At 39.8% G+C, this 22888-nt stretch overlaps 1 protein-coding gene across 5 annotated transcripts in view; it reads left to right on the top strand.

The window, feature by feature from the left end:
- The window catches only part of LRRC56 (leucine rich repeat containing 56), a 100755-nt gene that overhangs the window by 36950 nt on the left and 40917 nt on the right, over positions 1–22888 (top strand). For all 5 annotated transcript variants that reach the window (XM_066551344.1, XM_066551343.1, XM_066551346.1 and 2 more), the window contains 2 exons: positions 2373–2460; positions 9166–9226. In XM_066551344.1, coding sequence (XP_066407441.1) covers positions 2373–2460; positions 9166–9226 — 149 coding nt within the window. The remainder of the gene's footprint in view (positions 1–2372; positions 2461–9165; positions 9227–22888) is intronic.

The following is a 22888-nucleotide window of genomic DNA, read 5'->3' as shown; positions in this document are numbered from 1 at the left end:
CGTGAAGGGAGGCTGTCTGCAATACAGCAGGGGAAGGACAGCATGCAGGGAACTTGCAGACAGCAGAGGAGAAAAGGACAAAAAAAGAAGCAAAGACTCCTTGGGGTATCAGGACCTTTTGCTACTCAACTGACAGTGTGTCTGACCCTGAGCTTATTACTTGTTCTGAAACTTCCTCCTGTTCTGATGTAGGCTCTTAAACCTATTTTGATGGCAAGCAGGGAGGTATTTTTCAGAAGCTGCTTCCTTTAATGACAGTGAGCTTGCATCCACATCCAGCAATCCAAGTGCATGGTTTCATGCCAGGACATCAGCTAGCTCTTGTTTCACACATAATCTCGTGCTATGTGACAGACAGTGTCATCTGCTGAAAAGGGTTACTGCAGAATGCGGCTTGCCATGAGGAATCTTGTGTTCACTTGGAGGGAGAAAGCTGTCTGTAGCTGTTAAGTTTGCTGCCTTTGCAAGAGCAAAACACATTTTGTGGTGCCTGCATGTGGTGATAGAGTCTTAGAAGCTTTCTTATGTTTCTGCATGTGGTGATAGTCTTAGAAGCTTTCTTATGTTAAAATCACAGTTAAAATATTAAAAATAAGATTAAAAAATAATTTTAAACATAATGTTTTAAAAATAGTCAAAAGGCAGTTGAAGGTATTGGATAATTCTGTTTCTTAGGACTACAAGTCAAGACCTTATAAAGGGGGACAGCTTTTCAAGAAGGAATGCTCAGCATTTTCTGGAAACCATGTCCTTTTGAACTGCCAGCTCAGTTACACTGACTGGTTTTAGTCCTTTGTAAGAGGATGTGGAACATCAGTGAAAGTTGCAGCCACTTGTGCACAATAAAAATATTACCTAATGAGCAGAAATGTTGCAAGCACCATTTTTTCCTTGCAAAATTAACTGGATATTCTTGTGGGGTTTTTTCTTCCCAAAACTCATAAGCAGAGGTCATCCTAGACATTCCCTTCTAATGAATACATTCTCCATTATTAAAAGAACCTAAAGAATGTTGTAGTTTTTAATAATGAGAAAATTTGGCTCCTGTATGTGGTGGTTAATGAATGACTTTCTGCCTTCACCTTAAGTAAAGGCCTTAAAAGTTGGTGACAATACTTTCAACTCCTGCTCTTGGTTGCATCATTGAGGAGGAAACTGATGCCAGGGCCAGACGTTTCTTTGAAGTGGACATGTTCAGCCACACATCCTAATTCTTTTGACACAGAAAGGTGAAAATTTATAAGTTTTATCACTATGTATAGCATCAACAATTTCAGGCAGTTAACATGATAAATAAACTTTGCTTCTCATTTTTCAAGGATTTTTTCAAACTTCTCCATGAACCACTAACCCATGAGGAAGAAAGGATATGGTTCTTCTGGTCTGTTTTGTTGAAACATTCATGCAACTAGGCTGATGCAAAGGAGGTGGTGGGGTGTGCTCCCTGAATGAGGGAAACTGGGGAGAGAGAAATTGGATCATAGCAGGAAGAAACGGGACGAGCGCAGTGGTAATGTGAGATTGCTTCAGCTCCTTGTGGAGTTGCAGCCTTAGGATTTCACAGCTTTGCTGTGGTTTTCCCTGTCAATCTTAGAGCTTCCCTCTCTCCTCTGTGTATAGCTTCTGCTTGTTTTGTTCCTCCTGCTTACCTCTGCCATGGCAAAATGTAAATGAATGATACACATGGCATGTGTATCTATCAACACAGACTTTAGGATGTTAAAGATTAGAAAAGAGTCTGCATTCACACACACATCCTTGCTTAATGCAGTGGTTCATCCAATTATTACAATTTTGTAAAAATAATGAAGGATTTGGAAGGCCTCTATTTACATTGCCTAGATACTTTCAAAGAAATTAATAATTCTTATAATTAGTGTAGTCTGTCAGAAAAGTGAGTGGCTTGAGCTAAAATCATGTTTCTTTTTTATTGTTTTGGGTCAAAAGGTAAACAGTGTGCTTTGTTGAGTTTTACTACCAGCACCTGTTGAATTACAAGAGATGTTTAAAGTTAACACTTTCTATCTGCTGAGGATTAGTGCAAGACTTGTGCAAATCTTTAAGCATGGACATACTGTTTAAATAAAGTTAGGTGGCATGTAGGTCTGTTGTTGGTTTGCAGCTTGAATGTAACCCTGAGCCTTGACTTTTTAAGCAATGTATAAAATTTGGGAGACTAGAGTATTTTGGGCCTACAAGGAAAAAAGGTCTTTGAATACTGTGTTCATTTCAATGTGATTGCACATCTAGCCATGTTGACCTGAAATATATGTTGACAAAACACTGTTTGAAAATCTTTCTAGACCCTTTTGCTGCTGTGACTTCTGGTTTATTGCATGAGGGTACACATGTATTTCTGCTTATCTTTACAGAAAATTTTGGCAGGGGTAGATGATCTGCAGCAAGTGAAGGCCCTAGAGATGCGAGTAGACACCAGAGAGATCAGCTTGGGGAACTTTGGTAAGAAACACTTTATTTTCTGCTCATCATCTTGAATTTTCCTTAATGGTGTCTTGACTGGGGATACACTAACCAATAGCCAGTGAAAAGTACTGTCCTTCTCAAAAGTTCTTGAAACAGGATTTCCTCGTACCTCACACTCTTTGATCTCTGTCTTTGGTGTGAGGCTCTGAATAGGAAACTCTGGCAATGGGATGAGTGACGTGTCTTCTGTCTAAAGCAAATTAGTTTGGACAAATTTTTCTTGTATGGTATGCTAGGCCCTAAGAGAGCATTTACTCTTGTCTTTAGTGAAACAGGAGCCAAATGTCAGCTTCTCTCCACCGTGAGGTTTCCCTGTGACTGAGGAATTGCCAGAGCTATCAGGTGGCTTATGCTTCCAGCAGCTTGTCTTTGCACCCAGCCTCACTGAGCTGTGCTGGAAGATGAGCTGGAGGCAGGTCCTGCAGATACATCATTTTGATGAGCCCCAAGCAGCCCTAACACTTGTCATTTGTTTTTATGTCATCCTCACTGAACCAGGGAAGTGAGAAGTACCAAAGGAATTTCCTCTGTAGCAGAGTTAATACTGAGAATATAAAGCCTTACTTTTTTTTTCCCAGCACCAGCAATCATTTTCTGTCATGTGGATTCCTACCACACCCAAGTCCATCTTTTTCTACATTGAAGCTGAGTAACTAGTGCAGGGTAATATTTTCTGTGCTGAAAAGGAGCCATGTCCCCAAAACTGTGTACTGGTGCTTTCAGACAAACAGTTAATTTTTCATATGCAAATGACTAATGTAACAGCTGACTAGCTTTAATGGGTCTTTTGATGTCTATTTGTCAAGAATGGTTGAGCAAGAACAGTGAAGGGGGCTTTTGTTTTGTATTTTTAGCCCCTTTGTATTGGTTATTCTGTTTATTTCATGATTAAGTCTCTTTCTCATAGGCACTTGATAATTTAAGGTAAGTTACATCCATTTCTTTCAGAGATCATAATCTATTCAATCATGTTTCAACTAATCCAGTTGATAAGGAAATCTCATTATGCCATTTCTATTATGCTCAAAAGTGGTGCTCCCATTCCTATGCCATTTTACATTAGCTGTGACCGGCTAGCAAAATGTTTCACCTTCATCCCTTCTTCCCTTTCGATTACTGGAATAAATCCCTTCTCCTACCCATGGTTAGGCTCTTGCAACCTTTACAGAATACGAAATACAGAACACTATGTCCATGACGCAAATAATTTCCATCTTGTTTATCTTCCACTGTTCACACCAAGAGCTGGCCCTTTAAGGCCATGAAAACCAGCACCTGAGGTCCCCACTGCTTTTGAGAATAACAGAACATCAAGACCATTCTGAATTTCCTTCTGTTTTTTTTTCTTTTTTTTTTAAGGTGCATTTCTGAGTTTTCTTCCTGTGAAAATCTCTTTGCAAATGTCAGCAGGTGGCTAGGGCAGAAAGTTTACTTTAGTTTCTTTCCTTTTTTTTCACGTGGCAGATGATTATGGGGTTTTGCAGAGCAGTTTGCACCTCCACTGTGAGTGCTGCTGTTGAAGAAGTTGGGCTCATTGCTTGCTCCCTGCTGGCTGCCTACCCCTGCAGCTGTGCTGCTGACCTGGTCTGTGGTCACAGGGGTCTGGAGAAATAGCCTGAGGAAAACAGTAGGGTAGGAAGCAGACCAGCTGGAATGACAAGCATTCTAGTGTGACAGGATGTAAAGTTTTCCCCCTATTAGGACAGTCAAGTAATAAGAGTATCCAGAGAGGTTTGGAGACTCCATCCTGGTAGGTTTTCAAGTGCATGAAGACCTGAGCACCCTGATCTCACAGACAAACTGGCTCTGAGCAGGATGCTGGGCTTGAGACCTACAACTGTTCCCTCTAGCCTGGACTGCTCTGTAATTTGGTGTTTCTTTCGAATTTCAAACCTGGCTAATAAGCTTTCTTTATACACATATTAAACCACTTCACCTTGCTCTCACTGTATTCCTTAGTTGTGGAAGGGGGTAAGAGCATCTTTGTCATCAGCAAATTTTTTCGATGATCAGTCCACACCCAGTAAACAATATTGTTTTGACTGGTTTTATGTGTAAAGATAAATAGGCCAGGCAAGGTCTTAAATGGCCAGGTGAAAGTGTTAAAAGCTACAAGACTGCACATAACTCTGAGTCACCTGGAACCTTGCAGCACTCAAATCCCAAATTTACACCACAGTTTTCACTTGAGAAACATTTCAAGGTTCATAGCCTGTGTTACAGACTGTAACACAAACACTCAGGGCCTAAAGATTTCCAGAGTGATTTGAAACTTGTTGCTTGATGTTTTTCTTGAGACCATTCCACTAAACTTTAAAGCACCATCCTGTTAACCTTGTCCAGTTTGTCAGGTCTGCCTCTACAAAATGGCATGACATGATAGGGAGGAAGAGTTACTTTTCTAAGGGACAAGGTGTGGACTAAAACATGAAAAGACTGATATAGAAATATTCTCATGCGATCAGTTTTAAAATTTAAAGGAAAGGCTTCATGCCAGAGCTTAAATCTGAATCTTTGCAGGGCTTGGGGTAGTTGCTGAATTCTCCAGCTGTTTTCAGTGCACCTTGCTGAGTGACAGATGAAACCCTGAATGCCCTGGCAAGTCTTATATCCAGCTTTACATATCTTGGGGTTGATTTCTGTGCTCCTCAGCTGCATGTAGGCCTCAGTTTATGTTCAGAGGTACTATTTCCTTTTCATTAACTTATCCCTTCAGTTTTGATTGCTGACAGGTATGGAATTGCATTTATGACCAGCTCATAGAAATTCCTGTTGAAAATAATGGTGGGATAGAGTCATTTAAGACACTACATAGTCCTCTTATTCCTAAGTAATTTTAATAGCTCCAAATCAAGTTACCCACAGTGCTGTTCGCTGGTCCTTATTGAATTGTTGCCTGCTGGTGGCCAGACTAAGTTGATTACATGTCTGGAGATTGCCACTTCCCTTGCAGGCATTTTATCAAGGCAAAGCTCTGCCAAGAGTTCAGAAGTAGCCATGTGCTATTTCTCATGCAGGGCCATCATCTCTCTTTCCTCTTGCCCTGTTTGTTGGCACTCTGGGTGCAGAGCTGGGACACCTTTGCTGGCAGCCAGCATGGCAGCAGCAGGTGCTTGCATGGCCAGGGAGCAGCACAGAGGCTGGAGGAGCAAGTCTGGCGTGGGTGTTCCTGCCCAGGATGGTCTTGGCTTAGCTGGTGCTGACAAACTCGCTGAGCAAGGCTTGGACAAGCCCCACAGCAGGGCTTGGGCAGGGTCTGCAGGAGTCACAAGTCTGCACTGGGGCAGTGTGCTCATGTGAAGCCCTGCACTGATGTGTTTTCTATGAGATCCCCATCACAGGGAGCTCGACTGCAGCTGCCTTGGGTGTGCCTGAAAGGGCTGTGGTCTCACCTCCAGTTGTACTGCCCAGTTCATCCCAGAAACGTGCGTAAAAATGCCTGTGTAGAAATAGCATCAAAGTGATCTTGTTTGATCAAACACAGCTCAAGAGAACTAAATAGACTCTTTAATTTGCATCTCAGGTTGCTCTTGCTAGAAGAGCACAGCCTGTTTTGATATGCCTGTTTTGTGTTGTAGGATCAACAAAGCACGATGGTTGCCTGGTGCCAATGCAAGCATTTGTCAGTAATTTATTTTGTTTGTTTTTCACTAGTTCATGTTCCAAAAGATGCAAGTCAAGCCACGATGATTTTTTGTTGATATATGATGCTACTTAAAGAATACTTCATAATGTAAACAGCAAGTGTTAGAAGTGTTGTAACTTGTAGAATATCATAAAACCAGCATTTGGGCTGCTTTCTCTTTGCTCCTCCTACTCAGTTTTCTAAATGTCACCAGCAGTACCAAGGCACCTTGGAAAGACATCTACACTGCTACCCTGCCTGTGAAGTGCAGCACTTCAGGCTTTGTTGTTGAGTGTATGTGTCTATCACTTTTATTCACCTAACTTGCACTCTGATTTCTTTCTGCCCTTTCATTTAGTTTTGTTCCACCGGTAGAGTAGAATAGTTTAACACTAGTACATTGTTGGTGGTTAGTAATTTCAGAGCCATGTAACAAAACCGGTCATTAGTGAAAGGGAATCGTAGACAGATGAGATAACACTGCTCGTCATCCTGAATTCTCCCCTTGTCCTGCAATCATCAGCATTTCTGTGGACCATTCTTGCTCTTTAAAATCAAAATTACACAAAGGAGGGAATAAGGATAAGGAATCTACTGCTTGTACTTCTAAAATGAATATTAGAAATTATTACTATTGTATTTTGGAGTACTTTTATATGTTAGTATCATGTGTCCTTGCTCTGAGGAAAGATGCCATGAGGATTAAAATTAGAAAAATTAGAAATACACCTTTACATTGGGCTAAGTGTCTTGTCACCTTCATTTTACAATTTTCTCTACCTAATTTAAACTTCTGGCCTCTATTCTATTTATAAGTATTTGGAACTCTAAAAGCCAAAAAAATCAATGGAACAATGAATTCTTAGCACCAAAGAATAATCACATATTGATATAAAACTTAGAGGAGGGAAGAACCTGCAGACTTGCAGGAATACATTGTAGAATATTGCTGGCAGAATTTTGCACCACCACATATTGTATACTTCTATTTCAAGCTCATAAACCACACATTAAAGTGTAACACTGTACAACTTCCTGGGGATAGATTGCGCCAAAGTGCAAAAAAAATCTGAGATGGAGGATCAAGTTACAATAATGAACTAACCAGATGTGAAAATTGTATTATCAGCCTGTCACTCAGCCTCTTTGGATCCTTTAATAGTTGCTTCTTTCCTGAGCCAAGCCTAAATGCATTCAGTGAAAAGCTTTTTCTTGGGCAAGTCTCTCCATTTCTCTTGACTCCTCATTCAAATCTTGTGCTTAACACTAGTCCTTAAAACTCCTTTGCTTTGCAATGCTTTGCATCGGTCTTTGCTTGGTAACCCTTTTACATCTCTGACAAAATCCATGGCACCATTACTCAGTTTGGAGCTGGGACTGGAGAGGCTACTGCATCCCTCTCATTTTTTCCTTTAACTCTTCAGGGGATGACATTTAATCTCTCCATCCTTGTCAGAAACAGGATAGAAATTTTTTAGAATCTAGATTTTTTTTTGGGGGGGGGGTGGAATTTTTTAGGCCCTGATTTCTATCTGAGGGAGTCTTTGCTCAGTAGCTAGTGTGGCTGCTGTGAGTAATTAATAGAGATCCTAATATTTTCTCTGCCAGGACTCCAAATTATTTTGTTGCCATATATACATATAAAACTTGTTTGACATGAGAAAGCATATCCTGCAGGATGAGGACTAATTTGTTCTAATTTGTTCTTAGTTTTTATGGATTGTGGAAAATGCTTGGAAAACAAGGTTAGAAAATGGCACAGTGTGTTTTGAATTTTTTGTATTTTCAAAAGTGCTTTGAAAAAGACGTGAACTTAAATACTTGCTGTACATCATGAAAATCAATATGTGCATTATGATCACTCCAAAATAACATGAGATGTAGCTAATGCTTCTATTAAAACATGATTTATTAAAATGTTTTTGACATAAATGCTCTTGTTCTCTTTGGGGAATGAACAACATGACCTCCTTTCTTTGCTTTTGAGATCCCACTCCCCTTTCTTTTTATCCTTTGCAAAGCACTCGACTGGTATCCTTCTGGACATTGGTAAATCACCCTTGCCAGACTGTGATTACTCAGAGAACTCATAAAAATATTTGCTGAGAACACATTTTAATGTTTCAGCAATGGTCCAATTTGTCTAAAATTGGTGTTACTTCTACATGGTTGCATGTTATACTGGAGGATGCTTACCAGCCTTGAGTAAACTCTGCTGGTGTGAATGGGTAAACATTTGCTACTGTCCATAAGAAATGGGTTTCTGAGACTTGAGCTTGTGTCTAAGTTATCTGCAGCTTGGAGGGATTTGGTGTATGATTTTGGTTCAGTGATACCATTAGAGTGAATCTAAAAGGCAAATATCTCTCAGGGATACAAAACAAAGCACATTAATTAAATTAATAACAAAAAGAATACTGAGGGTTTTATAGGTATGAAACTTGTACAATTCAATGGTAAGCAGTTGTATCTAGAAAATTAAAAGAAGAAAGCAATGCTTTGCAAAATGTAGCATTTGTGGGACCTGTGAACTATAAAAGATGATGTTGTGACTATGGATCATTATGTGGTTGCTGTTTGATTCAAAGTCATATTTTGAAGAAGTGTTACCTGGCTGTGTATCCATTAAGTCCATCACTACTTGCCATTAAATAGGTCATGGAATGCTATACTCTAAAGTATCCCTTAGCTCTGCAGAGTATCACTCAGTTAAAAGTCAATCAGGATGGGGAATCAGACCAAAGAAAACAGTCACACATCAAGCCAGCTTCTTTTCTTGTCTGTCCGGCAAGGTGCCATATCAGAGTTTCCAGTGAGGGGTTCAAAAATTGTAATTGGGTAGTCATGCAGACAATACATATATGTTTCAAAAATGCAAAGGATGAAATAGTTTTTGAGTGAAATAATCTCATTGATTTTCTTAGAAGTCCAGGACAGGCCTGCCAGAAACAGCTAAGAAATACTTGTAAAATTAGATGCTTCAACTTGTAATTGTCATAATTTTCCTTTACTCTAATCCCAGGTCCAAAAAGTGATTCTTTATTTTGTTCCCACAGGTGTGCATCTGCCTAATCTGAGAGAACTGAAGTTGAACAATAGCTTGCTTGTATCTGTGAGGTAAGAAATGAATGATTCTATGAAGTAAATATAAAGAATAACAGCCCTCAATTTTATTTAAGTGATAAAATCTTCATTTGTGCTGCTTTCATTCCTTCCTTTTCTCCATACTGTGATAATGGATTAGGTCATGAATAGATGCTCCACTACTGTAGAAGTTTAAGGGCAGGACCTGATCTGGAATAAATCAGTGTAGCTGAAATTGTGCCGATGAATTAGCCCTAGTTTGCCACCAGGGAAGTTCATGCTATGCTGAAGTCCATGGAAATTTGTTGCACATTTGAAAGGAGCTAAAAGTTCCCTTCTTATCTATGTCTAGGTGCTTGTATTTCAGTGTTTCAGCCTTTGGGCTTTTACTGTGCACAGTAGCCTGTTCTGTACAGGTCAGACCAGTTCCTCAGCTGATGAAAATCACTTTGGCTTTACTGAAGTCAATGCAATCAGGTTTATGAGAGCTGCTGTGGTGCCTGCATGTCCCTGGCTTGCTGAGCTGCATGAAAACATCATGTTTTCTCCCAGACAGCTGGGGGGAGTTGGCTGGTTGGAAAGGTAGAAGTGAAAACCAATGAGGTTTTCCTCACAATGAGGAGGCAGAGCTGTCTTCTCTCTCCTGTGCTAATATCTGTATGACCCTTGCTAATTAATGCAAAGTAGAAAAATACAGTTCCTATCAGAAAAGGGCTGTGTAAAAGGCCCTGTTTTAAATAGGACTGCTCTCTGGCTTTATATGGGTATCTACTAAACTCATGCGGTAAAAAGTAGTGGGTTTGCTAGCTCTTTTTAAGAGAGCATGTTCTGTCCTAAGAATTGACAATAAATTCTTCTTGGTCTCTCTAAAGTATCTAATGAACTTCAGTTGCTATACTTTGATTTTATTTACCCTTGTTCTGGTGATGAAATGAAGTATCTGCAGTCTAAATTTTGTTTTTCTTGCCTTCTAATCCATAACGTGTAAAAGTGGTGATTCTATATTGCTGCATTTATTTTAATAGCAACCAACAGTTTTCATAAGCATGAAATTGCTCCATTACTGCAATGGAGGAGTAAGTAGTGGGTGAAAAAAATTAAATTTTGACAATATTAAGAGATATTATATCAAAAAGAAAAAATATAAAAGGTGGGTTTTAGTTTGATCGAAACTCCAAATTCTCTTCAAATGTGTCAACAGAAAACGTTTTGATCAGCTCTGTTGGCACTGAATATAAGAATGCTGTTCAGGAAAACTAAACTGCACGACTCATGACTTTAGCAGGATTTTGCACCTCTGTATTCTGAGGCTCTAATTTCTGTCATGGAAAGTTCTGGCAAACCATTTTCTTTGACCTGACACCCTTGTGGGCAGGCCTTGATGCAGGGAATGTTTGGTCTCAAGTTGAGTTTTGATTTGATCTACTCTAATGTAAATATGTTTGGGCTTGGATATCAAGTCTAATACTGTGATGATTCCCAGGCACTCCAGCCCAGGAGGAGCTACCTGCTGCTCCTTCTGTGTGGCAGTTAAATGCAATTGTCAGGGAAAATTAAAGGAGGAAGAAGATTTTTGTTGGCTCTCCCAGATGTGAGCTCAGTCTGTACAGTTACAGCAGTAGCTTTGCTTTATTAATTCCCATCTTTGACAATCTGTCATTGATGAACACAGATCATTTAAGGGCACATCCCATGCAAGCACAGCCTTGTACTAGAACTTTATTTTTCAATGTCTGCATCATGTCAGTTTAATGGCCATTAGAGCAGCATTGCTGCCACAGCAGCAGTGATGCCTGCTATACCTATTGTAACATGGCTGCTCCCATTCCAGAGGCTGCTGCCATTTATTCCAAAATACAGAGTCTTATTTCTGAATTAATCTTGTTGATACTTGAATTCTGTCCAGAAAGTGATTATTTTGTTTTATTCAACCAAATCCTTGCAAATGGGGCTATTGAGGGTGACAGAAAAAATTGTTCTTCCTTCTTACTGAAAGTAATTCCCACAGATTTTGCCAGCCATAAGGTCAGAATCATTGTGGTTGTAATTCGAAAATGGGCAGCAGATAATAGGAAATGTCTTGTAAGGTCCAACTGGAAGATTGGTTTTATTTACTGAAAAGAAGGCAAGGACAGAAAAGCAGAAAAAAAAGGGTGTTTTGTATATACTTGAGATGCTAAAAGCAGACATTATTTTCATTCTATTTTATGTTATAAAAGCATATTTTGGTGAATCATTATGAAGAAAAGGCTGTCAGTGTGCATGCATGAGTGGGTAATAAGATGGGAGACTGTGTTTTGTCACTTTATTTTTGTTTCATCTTGTCTTGCAGAGTAGAAATACCTAATTATTTTGGGATGAAACGGAATTAGAACTTTTTTTTTTCATGTTGAAAATGGAAGAAGAATTGGCTTGGTAGATGCCAAAATGAAGGTTCATCATCCTGACTTTAGTTACTGATTTTTTTTTTGAGGCATTCATTCCTGTCAATCTCACATAGGAACTTCAGATGTGAGGATGCTGAGGTGTGCATTGCCATGCACTGTTCAAAGGAAATAAAAGGAGTCATGTTCTGGCAGTGAGGAATCAAGGTGTTCTTGTGTTACAGTTTTCTATGGGAGTGCAAGGCTTGCTACATCAGTGAGTTTGGATATTGGCTTCTCCTGGTAGCTCCTCAAGAAGTTGTGATTCCTTTGATGGGGAATGTGTTTGAGCTGCCTTATAAATTCATGGTCCTTCCCCAATCCTCCTAAAGCTTGTGTTACTTTTGAATACTTGAAACTTTGAAATTATACCATTATCAAATATTTAATTTAATCCAAAAGGAAAAATATATCCAAGTTTATTTTCAGATAATCAATCTTGGTAGTTGAAAAGGAATTTCTTTCTTGGCTGTTTCTGGATTTTGGTTTTCTACTGGCCCTTTGCTAAAGGGAACATCTCTGGAAAATCCAGTGTACTGTGAAAAGAAAAGACTTCATATTGTTTTAAATTTTCTAAATCTCAATGACTTCATTATGTCCTTGTTTGGTGACCTTCACACATTTGCTAGCAACTGAGAAGTTCTAGATTTATGAACTGATAATTGAGGATGAAAAGTCAAGTCTATTCTTAAGAGTGCCTGCTAAAATATGCTGATTTGGAGGGTGTTGGGTGGGTTTTGTTTGATTGATTGTTTTTGTTTGCCTTTTTGTTTGGTTGGTTTTGGGTTTTTTGTTTTGGTTCTGGTATTTGTTTGTTTGTTTAGGTCTGGGTTTTTTGTTTGGTTGGGATTTTTTTGTTGTTTTGGTTTTTTTGTGATGGCCATGGTCCTTATTTTTGAAATGCTTCCAGTAAAAGAACTATATTCCAAGGCCAATGAATACTGCTTCTGCTTTGGCATGTAGCCTGTGTATTTTTTATCAGATTTTTTTATTCTCAATTCAGGGATGAAGGAAAATATCTGTTTAAAAATGTTTAGATAAATATCTTTACAAAAGGGCTTTTAAATCAGATAGGAGAATCTTGGGACCTGGTTCCCATAAGTTTCCAGAAGAAGCTGTTTTAGCAGCTGAAGTTCATTTCCTCCCATTCAGCACCACACATTGTGGCCAGCAGGAGAGTGATCTCCTCTCAGGGCTTCTCAAGCAACTGCTTCTAACAGAGAGAGGCTGTCATATTTTAAGTGAGATGAAATGCAGAGACTGCAAAGTGTGGGGACAAAAGTGAGCATGGAGGATATAGGGAAAGTAAAGCAGATTTTCTTCATCCAGATTGAGTTAACATTTCATTGCTGCAGTTCTCCAACTGGGCTTGCACTGTTGCAGAAGCATCCCCCAGGAGAGGGAAGTAATCCTGGTGTGTTTCAGTCAGTAAAATCCTCAGGAGGTTCAAATGAACAAGGTGCAGAGTATATTCAAAATCAACAATACTTATGCTTTTATGAACCTTAGTTTTTTGTTTTGTTTTTTTTAACACCAGCTCCCAGAGACAAGACCAGCAACACGGGAGTCTCTGTATTCACATTTTGAAATGTTTTGAGCCCTCTTGGCTGTGAAAAAAACCAACTGTAAATATAAGCCAAGTGATTTGAGTAAAGATTTTGCTGATCATTTTATGAATTTAAGAAACCAGAGCCAAACGAATTCTTTCTTAATTCAGGGCAAGAGCTCTAAAGTAATGTTTAAAAGTATTTTTGAGACTTCAATCAGGATCTTTAGGTGTTTTAACATAGCAGTAAACCTCCTTTTTACCCAAGAAAGAGTTTAAGGAAATAAAATATCTTCTGTTCTTAAAGCCACAAGAAGTTTGCCTTCAGTGGCATTGCTCACAAGCTGAAAATTAAACATTGGTCCAATTGTTTTGCTGGATCTGGATCAAGTTACACTATATTGGATAAGACTGAGCCTTGACACTTTACCCCCCCTAAATTTGATGTACTGTTGGTAGTGTGTCTAGGCATCAACTACTTTCTGGATAGTTTTCCCTCAAACAAGAGGAACATGGGGACATAATTTCCCTGAATTTACTTTTTTCCTTGTCGTTTTTACTTACTCCTTTCCTATCTCTTTTTTGGTTTTTTCCTCCTTTTTCTTCTTCTTGTCATTTCTAATTTTTGGCAATTAGTGGATAACTATGTTTGTTGTATAGTAACATGTCCAGAGGTACGTAGATATCACATATTAAAGCAACAGGGTTTGTGCAACAAGGATCAACATTGCTGTTATGATATTTAAAATCTCCAAATAGTTTCTAAAATCAGTTAGTTTGCATTACAGGTGCAAATGTTTGTCAACAGATGATGTATTTGTGTTATAGCAGTTTCTTACTGTGTCTAGCAAGGAATCAGGGTGCTCTTGCTCTAGGTTGCTCTTACCCATGCAGTCAGAGCAGTCAGAGAGCCATGCTCTGATTTGGCTGGGGTGAATCCCTTCATATCCTTGTTTCAGCACCCAGAGCATCACAGTTTACTTTCATATTCACGTTTCAGGATGGGCAAAGCCTTTCATTGCACATGCAGGCTAGTTTCTGTGGGAAGCGTTCCTGTTAATTCTTTTGTGTAGCTGGACTGAAGGTCCTTCAGCAGTTAAAGATGCTGTGAAGTCTATGTTAAGAATATGTTCTTTGAGGACTCTGAGTGCTTTCCAGGAGCTAGGAAAGCATTTAAATTGAATCTTAATCTCTGTATTAGTGCCTGCGGATCCCTGGGAGTATTACACACCTGGGCAAAAATGCTGTGACCTCAGGTTTTATTTAGCGTTGATGGTTTTAAGGATATTCACATTATTGATAAAAAGTAATGATTTTGGGACAGAAATACAGCATCTTTTAGTTGAGTGGATTATTTTCAGAAAAGCACAATCAGCCTGTCTGCCTTTGGCCCTAGGGAAATCTGATTGCTTTGACCACTTATCTGTCCTGGGTAGACCTCTGGTTTAATTTCACCAGGTCAGGTGCCCAAAGAAGAAAATGTGTCTTTGCAACCTTAGATATCAGGGAATCTGACAGGCTGATTCCCCAGCAAGAGAAGCTGAACTTTATCTGTACAAATGCACAGATGGAGCTCGGGCTCCATTCTGCAGCAAGCACAGAGGACACCAAAACAGGAGTTTGGCCTTGCAGTGTCTTTCCATGGTTCCCAGCATCAGCACCCTATTTCCTGAAGCCTTCCCTAGCTGAAATTCCCCTGCCTTGTGTTTCAGACTGCCAGGTACAGGGTGTACCAGTTAGGAAGGGGATGATGAGGCAGGGCCTGCCCTTGCAGCTCTAGGTTTGAGTCTCGTGGCTGTGGCAGGGTTGGTGAGGAGAGTGCAGAGCATCTTTCTCCTCATAGAGCAGAGAGGATCTGCTCTCATTGTCATCTGAGCAGTTCCATGGCAGCAGGTTTCTTCCCCCAGGACACCTCTATCATGTTTCTATTTGTGACTGCCATACAATGCAGGGCATAAAAACCATCAGAGGATCACCGTAGACCACAGCAACACTTTGTGCATTGTGAACATGGCTAGTGAAAAAACAAAGTAAATAAGTAATAGTTAATGTGTGCCGGAAGGCTGCCAGTAAACTCCTGCAAGGTAAGACAAGCCCATTACATAATTATGCTCCTTCTTTGCCCAGTATCTGAATAGGCACTCCACTTTGAATTTATTTGGTAAAAAGTGACCTCTCCTTTCAGGATGTTTTCTCATACCTTGCACCTATCCAGCTGAACCAGGTCTTAAAAAGAAGTACAGCTCAGCTCCTGGGTTAGCTGTTGTTTCTACAGCATCCTGGGTTAGCTGTATAAATATGCTGTATTTTCCATCTCAGTTGCTTATTTTATCCTGGGCAGACAAAGTCTTCTGCATGAGTTGTGTATAAGGCTTTGCCTAATGGTATCATGATCTTGCTTGTATGCTCTGGATGGATATGATAAATAAAACTGTCAGTAATAAGTACTGCCAGCAAATAAGTACTTATGTGCCTGGCTATTAGGCAGTTTGCAGCTGCTCTGTTTCAGCTGTCAGTCTCAGGGTTCACATATGAAAATTTACACCTAAATATTCATTTTAGCCAGTGATGAGAAAAAAATTGTTATGATCATGGTGTGGGAAACACCAAAGAACAGGGCAGGGAAGCAACAGTAATTAACCCATTGGAACTTAACAGTGGTACTCTTAAGGAAGCTTTCCTGTCTGACTATCCAGGAGCCACTCTGGCAGAAACACACCACCTGAAATTTTCACTGCTGGCATTGAGGCCCCTTCACAGTGAGCAGTTCCAGTGACCCCAGGGGTGCCCCTCCTGGCTCCCTGCACACCCCACACTCACACAGTCAGAGAAGGTTTCCTTACTGGTTTCTAGGTTTCCCACAGCAGAGTCCCAGACGTTTGGATCCTTAGAGGAATTTATTTGTGGCACCATAACACAAAAACAGCTCAAGCTGTGTGCCTCCTTCCTGAGCAGTATCCAGCTGTGAAAAGATTGTCTTTGTAGAAAGACTTTGTGGAAATAAGAAAATAATCAGCATTAGTTTAATGGGTTTGTAGGTTGTTTTGATTCTCTCCTACAAGGGAATTGCTTCTCTGCAGCTTGTTTGATTTTTTTTTTAATTGAAAATAATTATGTTCAGTGGGAAAATAGTTTCTTGGAATGCAAGGTAAATGCTGATTTTTAAAAAAGGAAGGAATCAGGTTGCAGGGGAAATTATGCTAATAGTTGTATTTGTCAGTTGTAACTGCCAAATGAGAGGAATAAAAATGAATAAATAGATAGAGTTTCAGTGTACAATCAGTTTCATTATTTAATTTCTATAGAATATTCTCCACACAGGAGTTGATTTAGTTGTTCTTATTTTCTACAGACACATTGCTGCACACAAAGGGCCTTGTTGCTATTTTTCCCCTAAAATATATTGACACTTCTTTTTCTCTAGCTATGTTCCTCATTTTCTGTGTGGCAGAATTTTATCCTCCTATCATGAGATGTTTAAAGGATGCATCAGATCTCCCAGATGCATCCATGGCTGGATCAGTAGCTGCAAGAAATAAATACTGAAATGCCTTTGTGTTTTAGGAGGTGAAGTTGTGATTTCATCAGCAGGTGTAATGTGTGCACATTCTTTACCCTTTGCCATAAGCTGCACTGTGTGTTCTTCTTGTGGGGGTAAGAACCTGAACACAAAGGTCTGATAACGAAACCTGCCACTCCACTCTGGGTAACAGAAGTTCTGTGAAAGATTGTGTTTGAAAGACCATTTATGGCATCTGCTGGCTTGAACTTCATCAACCTCACAATCCTACCACTCCACTTTCTGCTGTTTCATCTCATAGGCAAGAATTTAGAGAGCTTTGGTTTACTCTGCTTAGTGTTGCAGCTACAGTTGCCTCAAGAGCAAGATCAAGATGATCTACATCCAGTTAACACACCTGCACCAGATTTGGGATGTCTACTGGTGTGCTGGGAAGGAAATGCTGAGGCTCTGCCTTGTAGTAACACCCCAGTATGGAAATCTATAAGGTCCTGTCTGTCTGAGTAATCCTGTGGTGGGCTTTGAGATCCCCAAGCTTCTCTTCTGCATCTTGTTTGCTTGTTGTAAAAGAACATCTGGAGACCCATACAAGCAGAGAAAATCTCACTTGAAGCTTTAGGGAGGTAGCCTGACTCAGGACATATGGAGACAAGTCTGTCAAGATCTGTATTGAACATTAGAGACTTAGAGAGGAAAGAAATTTGGAGGAAATCAAATGCCATTCACAGGTCCAAGTTGTACCTGTATCTGTTTCTATCAAGCTTCTTTATTTTTTTGTTTTCTCATTAGATGTATACACAGATAAAAAAAGAAAGAAAAAGTTACAAAGAAGAAATGGCCATCAGCCTCAGAAGGAAATCATTAGTGTCATACAAATGTGCCTGATCTAAAGGATCTCAAGAACATGCGTTTCCACCATTGTATATTCAGACTGAATCACTTTAAATTGCATTTTCTCTCTAGGTTTTCATATCAACCCACTTCTGCAATATTTCAAGTATTTTTTTACGATGGAAACTCTATAGTCATTACCATGACAAAAATTGAATAGCTACTCCAAGCTGATCCAACTCTGTAGCTGTGTGGGGTCAATTAATCTAGAACTCCCGGTTTTCTGATACACAGAAAAAGGTGTTTCTGGGACTTTTTTTACTTTTTGTTTTTTGGTGGTATGTGTCTTAACACCACTGAATCTGTCAGATGATTTGGATCTTTTACAGAATATTCTTTCTGCTTACCCTGAAGCATTAGAAGTTTTAAGTGTTGATTTTGAAGGATGAGATCTGTATTAAAGCAAAGTTGGAATATATCTGTCTTACGCTGCCAGAGCTCAGACCTGGAACATACTGTGAAACAGGCACACAACATGTGGGAGACTGAAAAGTTATTTATGCAGGAAATTTCAAAGCACTGTGGGATTCAATTGTTCAATGTAAGTAACTCATTCTGTGACCACAGTTTCATTATCCTTTATTTTTTTTATATATAAGCTTTCAACAGTGAGAATGAGCAATTGCCAAAGCTATAGGAACTGTCAGTAGCTCTGGGGTTAAACTGAGGGACAATAGTTCTGTGGATGTGAGAGTTTTATTTACTCTGTGTCTCAACTTATTCCTGTTTGAAAATCCACTTGGTCTTGTGGAAGATGCAGTGCCCCCATTGGGAGACAGCCCCAGTGTGTTGGGTTTCTGCAGTTTCGCTGGGGTGCAGCTTTATGCCAAGGGTGGGAGTTGAAGTAGGGTGGGAAAAATGTAGTCAAGGGCAAGTCTTGTTCGACAGGACCACACTTTGGCAATCTCTATTCCTCTCAGACTATGGGAGCTGAGTTAAAGCAACTGTTCTTTCATTGTGAGAACGCTACAGCAGTAACTAAGCTGACAAGCAGTTTTAATGATCAAAAGGAAATTAACACAAAATTACATTATCCTTCCCACACATGTTGTATATTCGTGTGTTAAGGAATTGCTGTTCCTGACTCCATCAGCGTTGATCAATCCCATTATTCTGCTCTAGGGTTTTTTTGACAGCAACTAAAAATGAGAGCACTTGAAATTAAAGCTGCATTTCATGTGTAATAATTTTAACAGAAGTAAGCATCTCAGTTACCTTGGGCACAAGTGTGATGAGTTACAGAAGTGTATGTATCAGCACTCCCACTTCTAAATCTCTCCCTCCTGTTGGTCTCACAAAGCACTTTTTGTTTAAATGACATATAATCTGACATGGAAAATAAAGTTCTTGAAAGTAATATAGTGCTTGATGTAATATTGCAGTTGTTACAGTGGTTTCAATGAGGCAATGAGAAGCAACAATGACAAGTGAAAAAGTTATAAATGAGGAATAGCCCAGAGATGTATCTCATTGGGTTGGGGTTTTTCATCTGTTGTCATCTCCTGTATCCAGCTGCCATCCTTGCCTGGCAGCAGTGGAGGAGGAGGCAGGGAGCGGTGGGCACTGGTGTTAGTGCAACAAGGATTTCTGTGAAGTGTCTCTGGTTGAAGCACGGCCACAGATGTGTCCATGGAGAGCTCAAGTACGCTTATCAGGACCATCAAAGTGGTCATTGGCTCCTGTCCTGGAAAACAGCCAAACTGCCTTGGATAGTTTGTGGTTTTGGCTGCTGTAGCCAGGTAGTCTCTTGTCCTTGTTTTTCAGGCTTTTGCTTCAGTGAAAGTGCTGGCCAAAAGCACGTGGCTCCTTATTAATTGTAATTTTTCTTAGTAAGCCCACAAAAGCTGTGGCAGGTGTCTCTCCCTTTGGCATAACAATGATGAAAAGGCAGAGATACAGGCTGGATGAAGCATGACACCTTGAATGTTCTCCCTGATCTATTTACCCCTGGTGCAGCACCAGGCAGTTGCATTTCCTCCCAGACACCCATTTCTCTGTCAATGAAGTGATTACAGCAGAGATCCACAGCTAAAAAAAGCAATATACAAGATCTTTGTCTCTTTCCAAACTTGGAACTTAACACACAAGCAACCAACAAACAAAAGAAACCCCCGCAGCCCTAGAGTAAAATAGTGAAATTTGTTTGTTAGGAGAAATATTGGCAGGGGCATTAGCACTGCAGCCCATTTTGAAAACAGCTTCTTATTCATTGTAAGGTTGCCTCACAAATTTGGGACAACAGAGACATGCTGCTGCTAAGGCCTTTGTCAACAATAACTTTTTGTTAATTCAGAAATTCTTCATTTGCATGTAAAAGGGAGTTATGAAAACAGAATTTTACAAACAATTTTTATTTAAGAAGACATTTGGTAAATGCATGCTTTCTGTTCAGCCTAAAACAAGCTAGCCTTCCTCTGATGTATTTAAGAATTACCTAGCAAACATGCTTTTTGCTTAGTTTTTGAAGTCTCCATCAACATGTCTCAACAGGATTATGAACTCTTTCTGTTGAAAATTTGCACAGTTCAGAAGGCAGAATGAGACAATATTATTAGGTACTACATTTTCATGGTATTTCAGCCTAAAAGTGGCCTTCTGGCTGCAAAAGATGAGACATGACCCTCGTTATCTTGTACCTTGGGCCATAGTTCACTCTGGCCCAAGGGAGCATAAGATGCTAAAGGCAACCTGTGTGTCATGGAGGTGTAAGGTGTGGGACAGAGGAGAACCAAGCCAACAGTTCTCAGCATATTGCTACTTGAATTTTGAAGAGTGAATACAAAGACTGCAATGCTGCAAAGCAAGGCAGGTCATCACATTCACATGACATTTATTCAACTATAAGAGGACACGGCAGAGACAATAAGGACGTGGCCTCAGCACTGCTTGCAGAGCTGGGGGCTGTGTTGTGGGTTTGATCAAGTATGAGGAACACATGCATACAATCAGTTTTACAATTTTGAATACAGCTATTTGTGAACACAATGAAACTTTTATGTAAGCTTCCTATTAGAGCATGTGTTACTGATTTAAATAACGTTCAGGCTTTTAAAGGTTTTGTTTCAGATGTCAGAATTATCTGTACAACCAAAGCATTGTGTGCTGACATTGACCATATAGATGTTATCACAGTGCAGCTTGATAAATTCCACTTGATTTCTGTAGATCAGAGATGGGATGCTTTTATTCCTTTATTTTCTAAGACTGTAGTTTGGTCACTCTCTTACAATCTAAATTTCTCTATTTACCAGTGCATTCATTTTCAGAGCGATCTTTAAAATAAATAAAATCTGTATCAATAGCTAGTTTAGATATATTGCTTCTGAAGATTTATTCATCATCAGATGCAGGTGTGCTTTGAGATACTTCTTGCAAGTTCCATGGATTTAGTGCTTTATTTTTAGGTAAATGATTCAAAACTGACTTCAAGAACAAACGGCAGGGCTCAAACTGACAAATGTGTTCAGGGTTTTGCTGTTGTGTTTACTGGGTAGCTTGAGCACAGTGGAGCAATTCAGGATTTATTGTTGTGAAACCAAGAGTAGGATTTGGCTCTTCTAGGTCTGATATTCATCCAGTAAAAATTTGGCTGGATCAAATCAGTCCCTGAAGAACAAGGATGTTGGATTAATGGAAGAACACATTATTTCTCAAACCTGTTATTAGGTGCTGTGAGCCAAACTGTTCATTGCCCCTCTGCGCTCTCTCTCCAGCCTGGGGGAGTGATGACAAGATGGGAGCATCAGATTTCATGGGAAAAAATACTAAATGGTTGTGCACAAGTGAGGAGGGTGTTGCCAAAACCCTCACAGAAGCACTGGGCTGTTTGATGAGTTCCCATCCCTGCAGAAGTTATTTTGAGATAGTTGGAACCCAGGCTCCAAACCCTTTGGCTTATTATTTCCTCAAAATCAATTATAAATGCAAATTTTGGGGTTAAAAGTGAAAGTAGGGGAGTCTATGTTGATTTCTTGGCACTTTGGGATACTAAAAACATGATCTGATATTCAGTGTGTGTTTTGCAGACAAGTATGTGTGTAGGAGCACATGTGGAGTAATTACTCAGGAGGACTCTGGTTTGGCAGCTCCAGGGGCTGTAGTCCTCTGTTTATCACAATCAAGGTTATGATATGTACATCCCCACCCCATGCTCCATCTCTCTGCCTCAAACCAGTCTTGAATGAACCATAGCAGGGGTGAGCAGGATATATAATGGCTTTGGTTATTAATTCTTTGCCTTTCCTGTTAAGTTCCCAGCTTCCACGTCACTTGGGACAGGACACTTTTCCACTGGATTGGGATTATTCATTGTGTTAATGGGAGCTATGTTTCCTCTACAGTGTCTTCTCTTTCCTTCTATAAGCCCTTTGTTGTTTGCAAATCGCTGGAGCACTCCTGTCCTGCATCTTATGACCAACTGCCACCAGCCTTGTACAGAGTCTCATCTTTTTCCTTTCAGCCATCAAACTTTTCAACCCTACTTTCTATTTTTGGAATAGGTGCTGTAATTTTCTATATGTTTATATCATGCCCAATGCAGGAGAATCCTTGTCTCTGACATGTGTTTCATTAATTTCAGCCTTGGTCAATGATTATTTTGGGGGAAATGTTTTGTTACACTGCATGTATAATTATAGTGGATTTTCTCTCTTACTACCCTGACAATTTGGTTTTAAGAGTTTATTATTACATTAAAATAGTCTACCCTAGTAAATCATTATCAGAGTGCAGATTCCCATTAATTCCATTTCAATAAAAGTCAATAGTTGTATCTCCCCAGTTTGGGCTGATCTCACCCTCTGCACTTAACACAAATGAAATCATGCCTGTGTGTACACTTGCATGCCATGGTGGTCATGTGTGCTCAAACAACTCCTCACTTTGCTCTCACCCCCTCCAAGGTGGATGTGCCAGATGCTCTAGAGCTGCTCCCAGAGGAGACACTCCCATCTCTTACAAGCTCTTAAGTTCTCGTCTCACCAGCCAAAATATTTCAGAAGAACTTTCAGAAATGCAGGTGCGTGCAGTTGTGAGGAGCAGCTTGCTTTGAGCTCCATGGCTGTTTCACCTTACAGCAGCCATGCTCTCAAAGGCAATTATCTCTATAGTAATTAACAAGGGAATTTTCTCTGATGCTGCAGCATGAGTCATGCAGCTTCCAAAAGATTAGTTTGTTAGTTACTGAATAAAATGTTTGCAGATGTACTTTGCTATGATAACATCTCTGACTGGGGATGACTCATTACAGATGCAGGAGTAAAGATCTGCAGGGCCAAAATGTGACTGCATGATCCAGAATTTTAGGCTCCTCTAGC

This window comes from Molothrus aeneus, chromosome 6 (genome assembly GCF_037042795.1).
Source record: "Molothrus aeneus isolate 106 chromosome 6, BPBGC_Maene_1.0, whole genome shotgun sequence".
Classification (NCBI taxonomy): domain Eukaryota; kingdom Metazoa; phylum Chordata; class Aves; order Passeriformes; family Icteridae; genus Molothrus; species Molothrus aeneus.
This window is presented reverse-complemented; position numbering and strand designations above follow the sequence as displayed.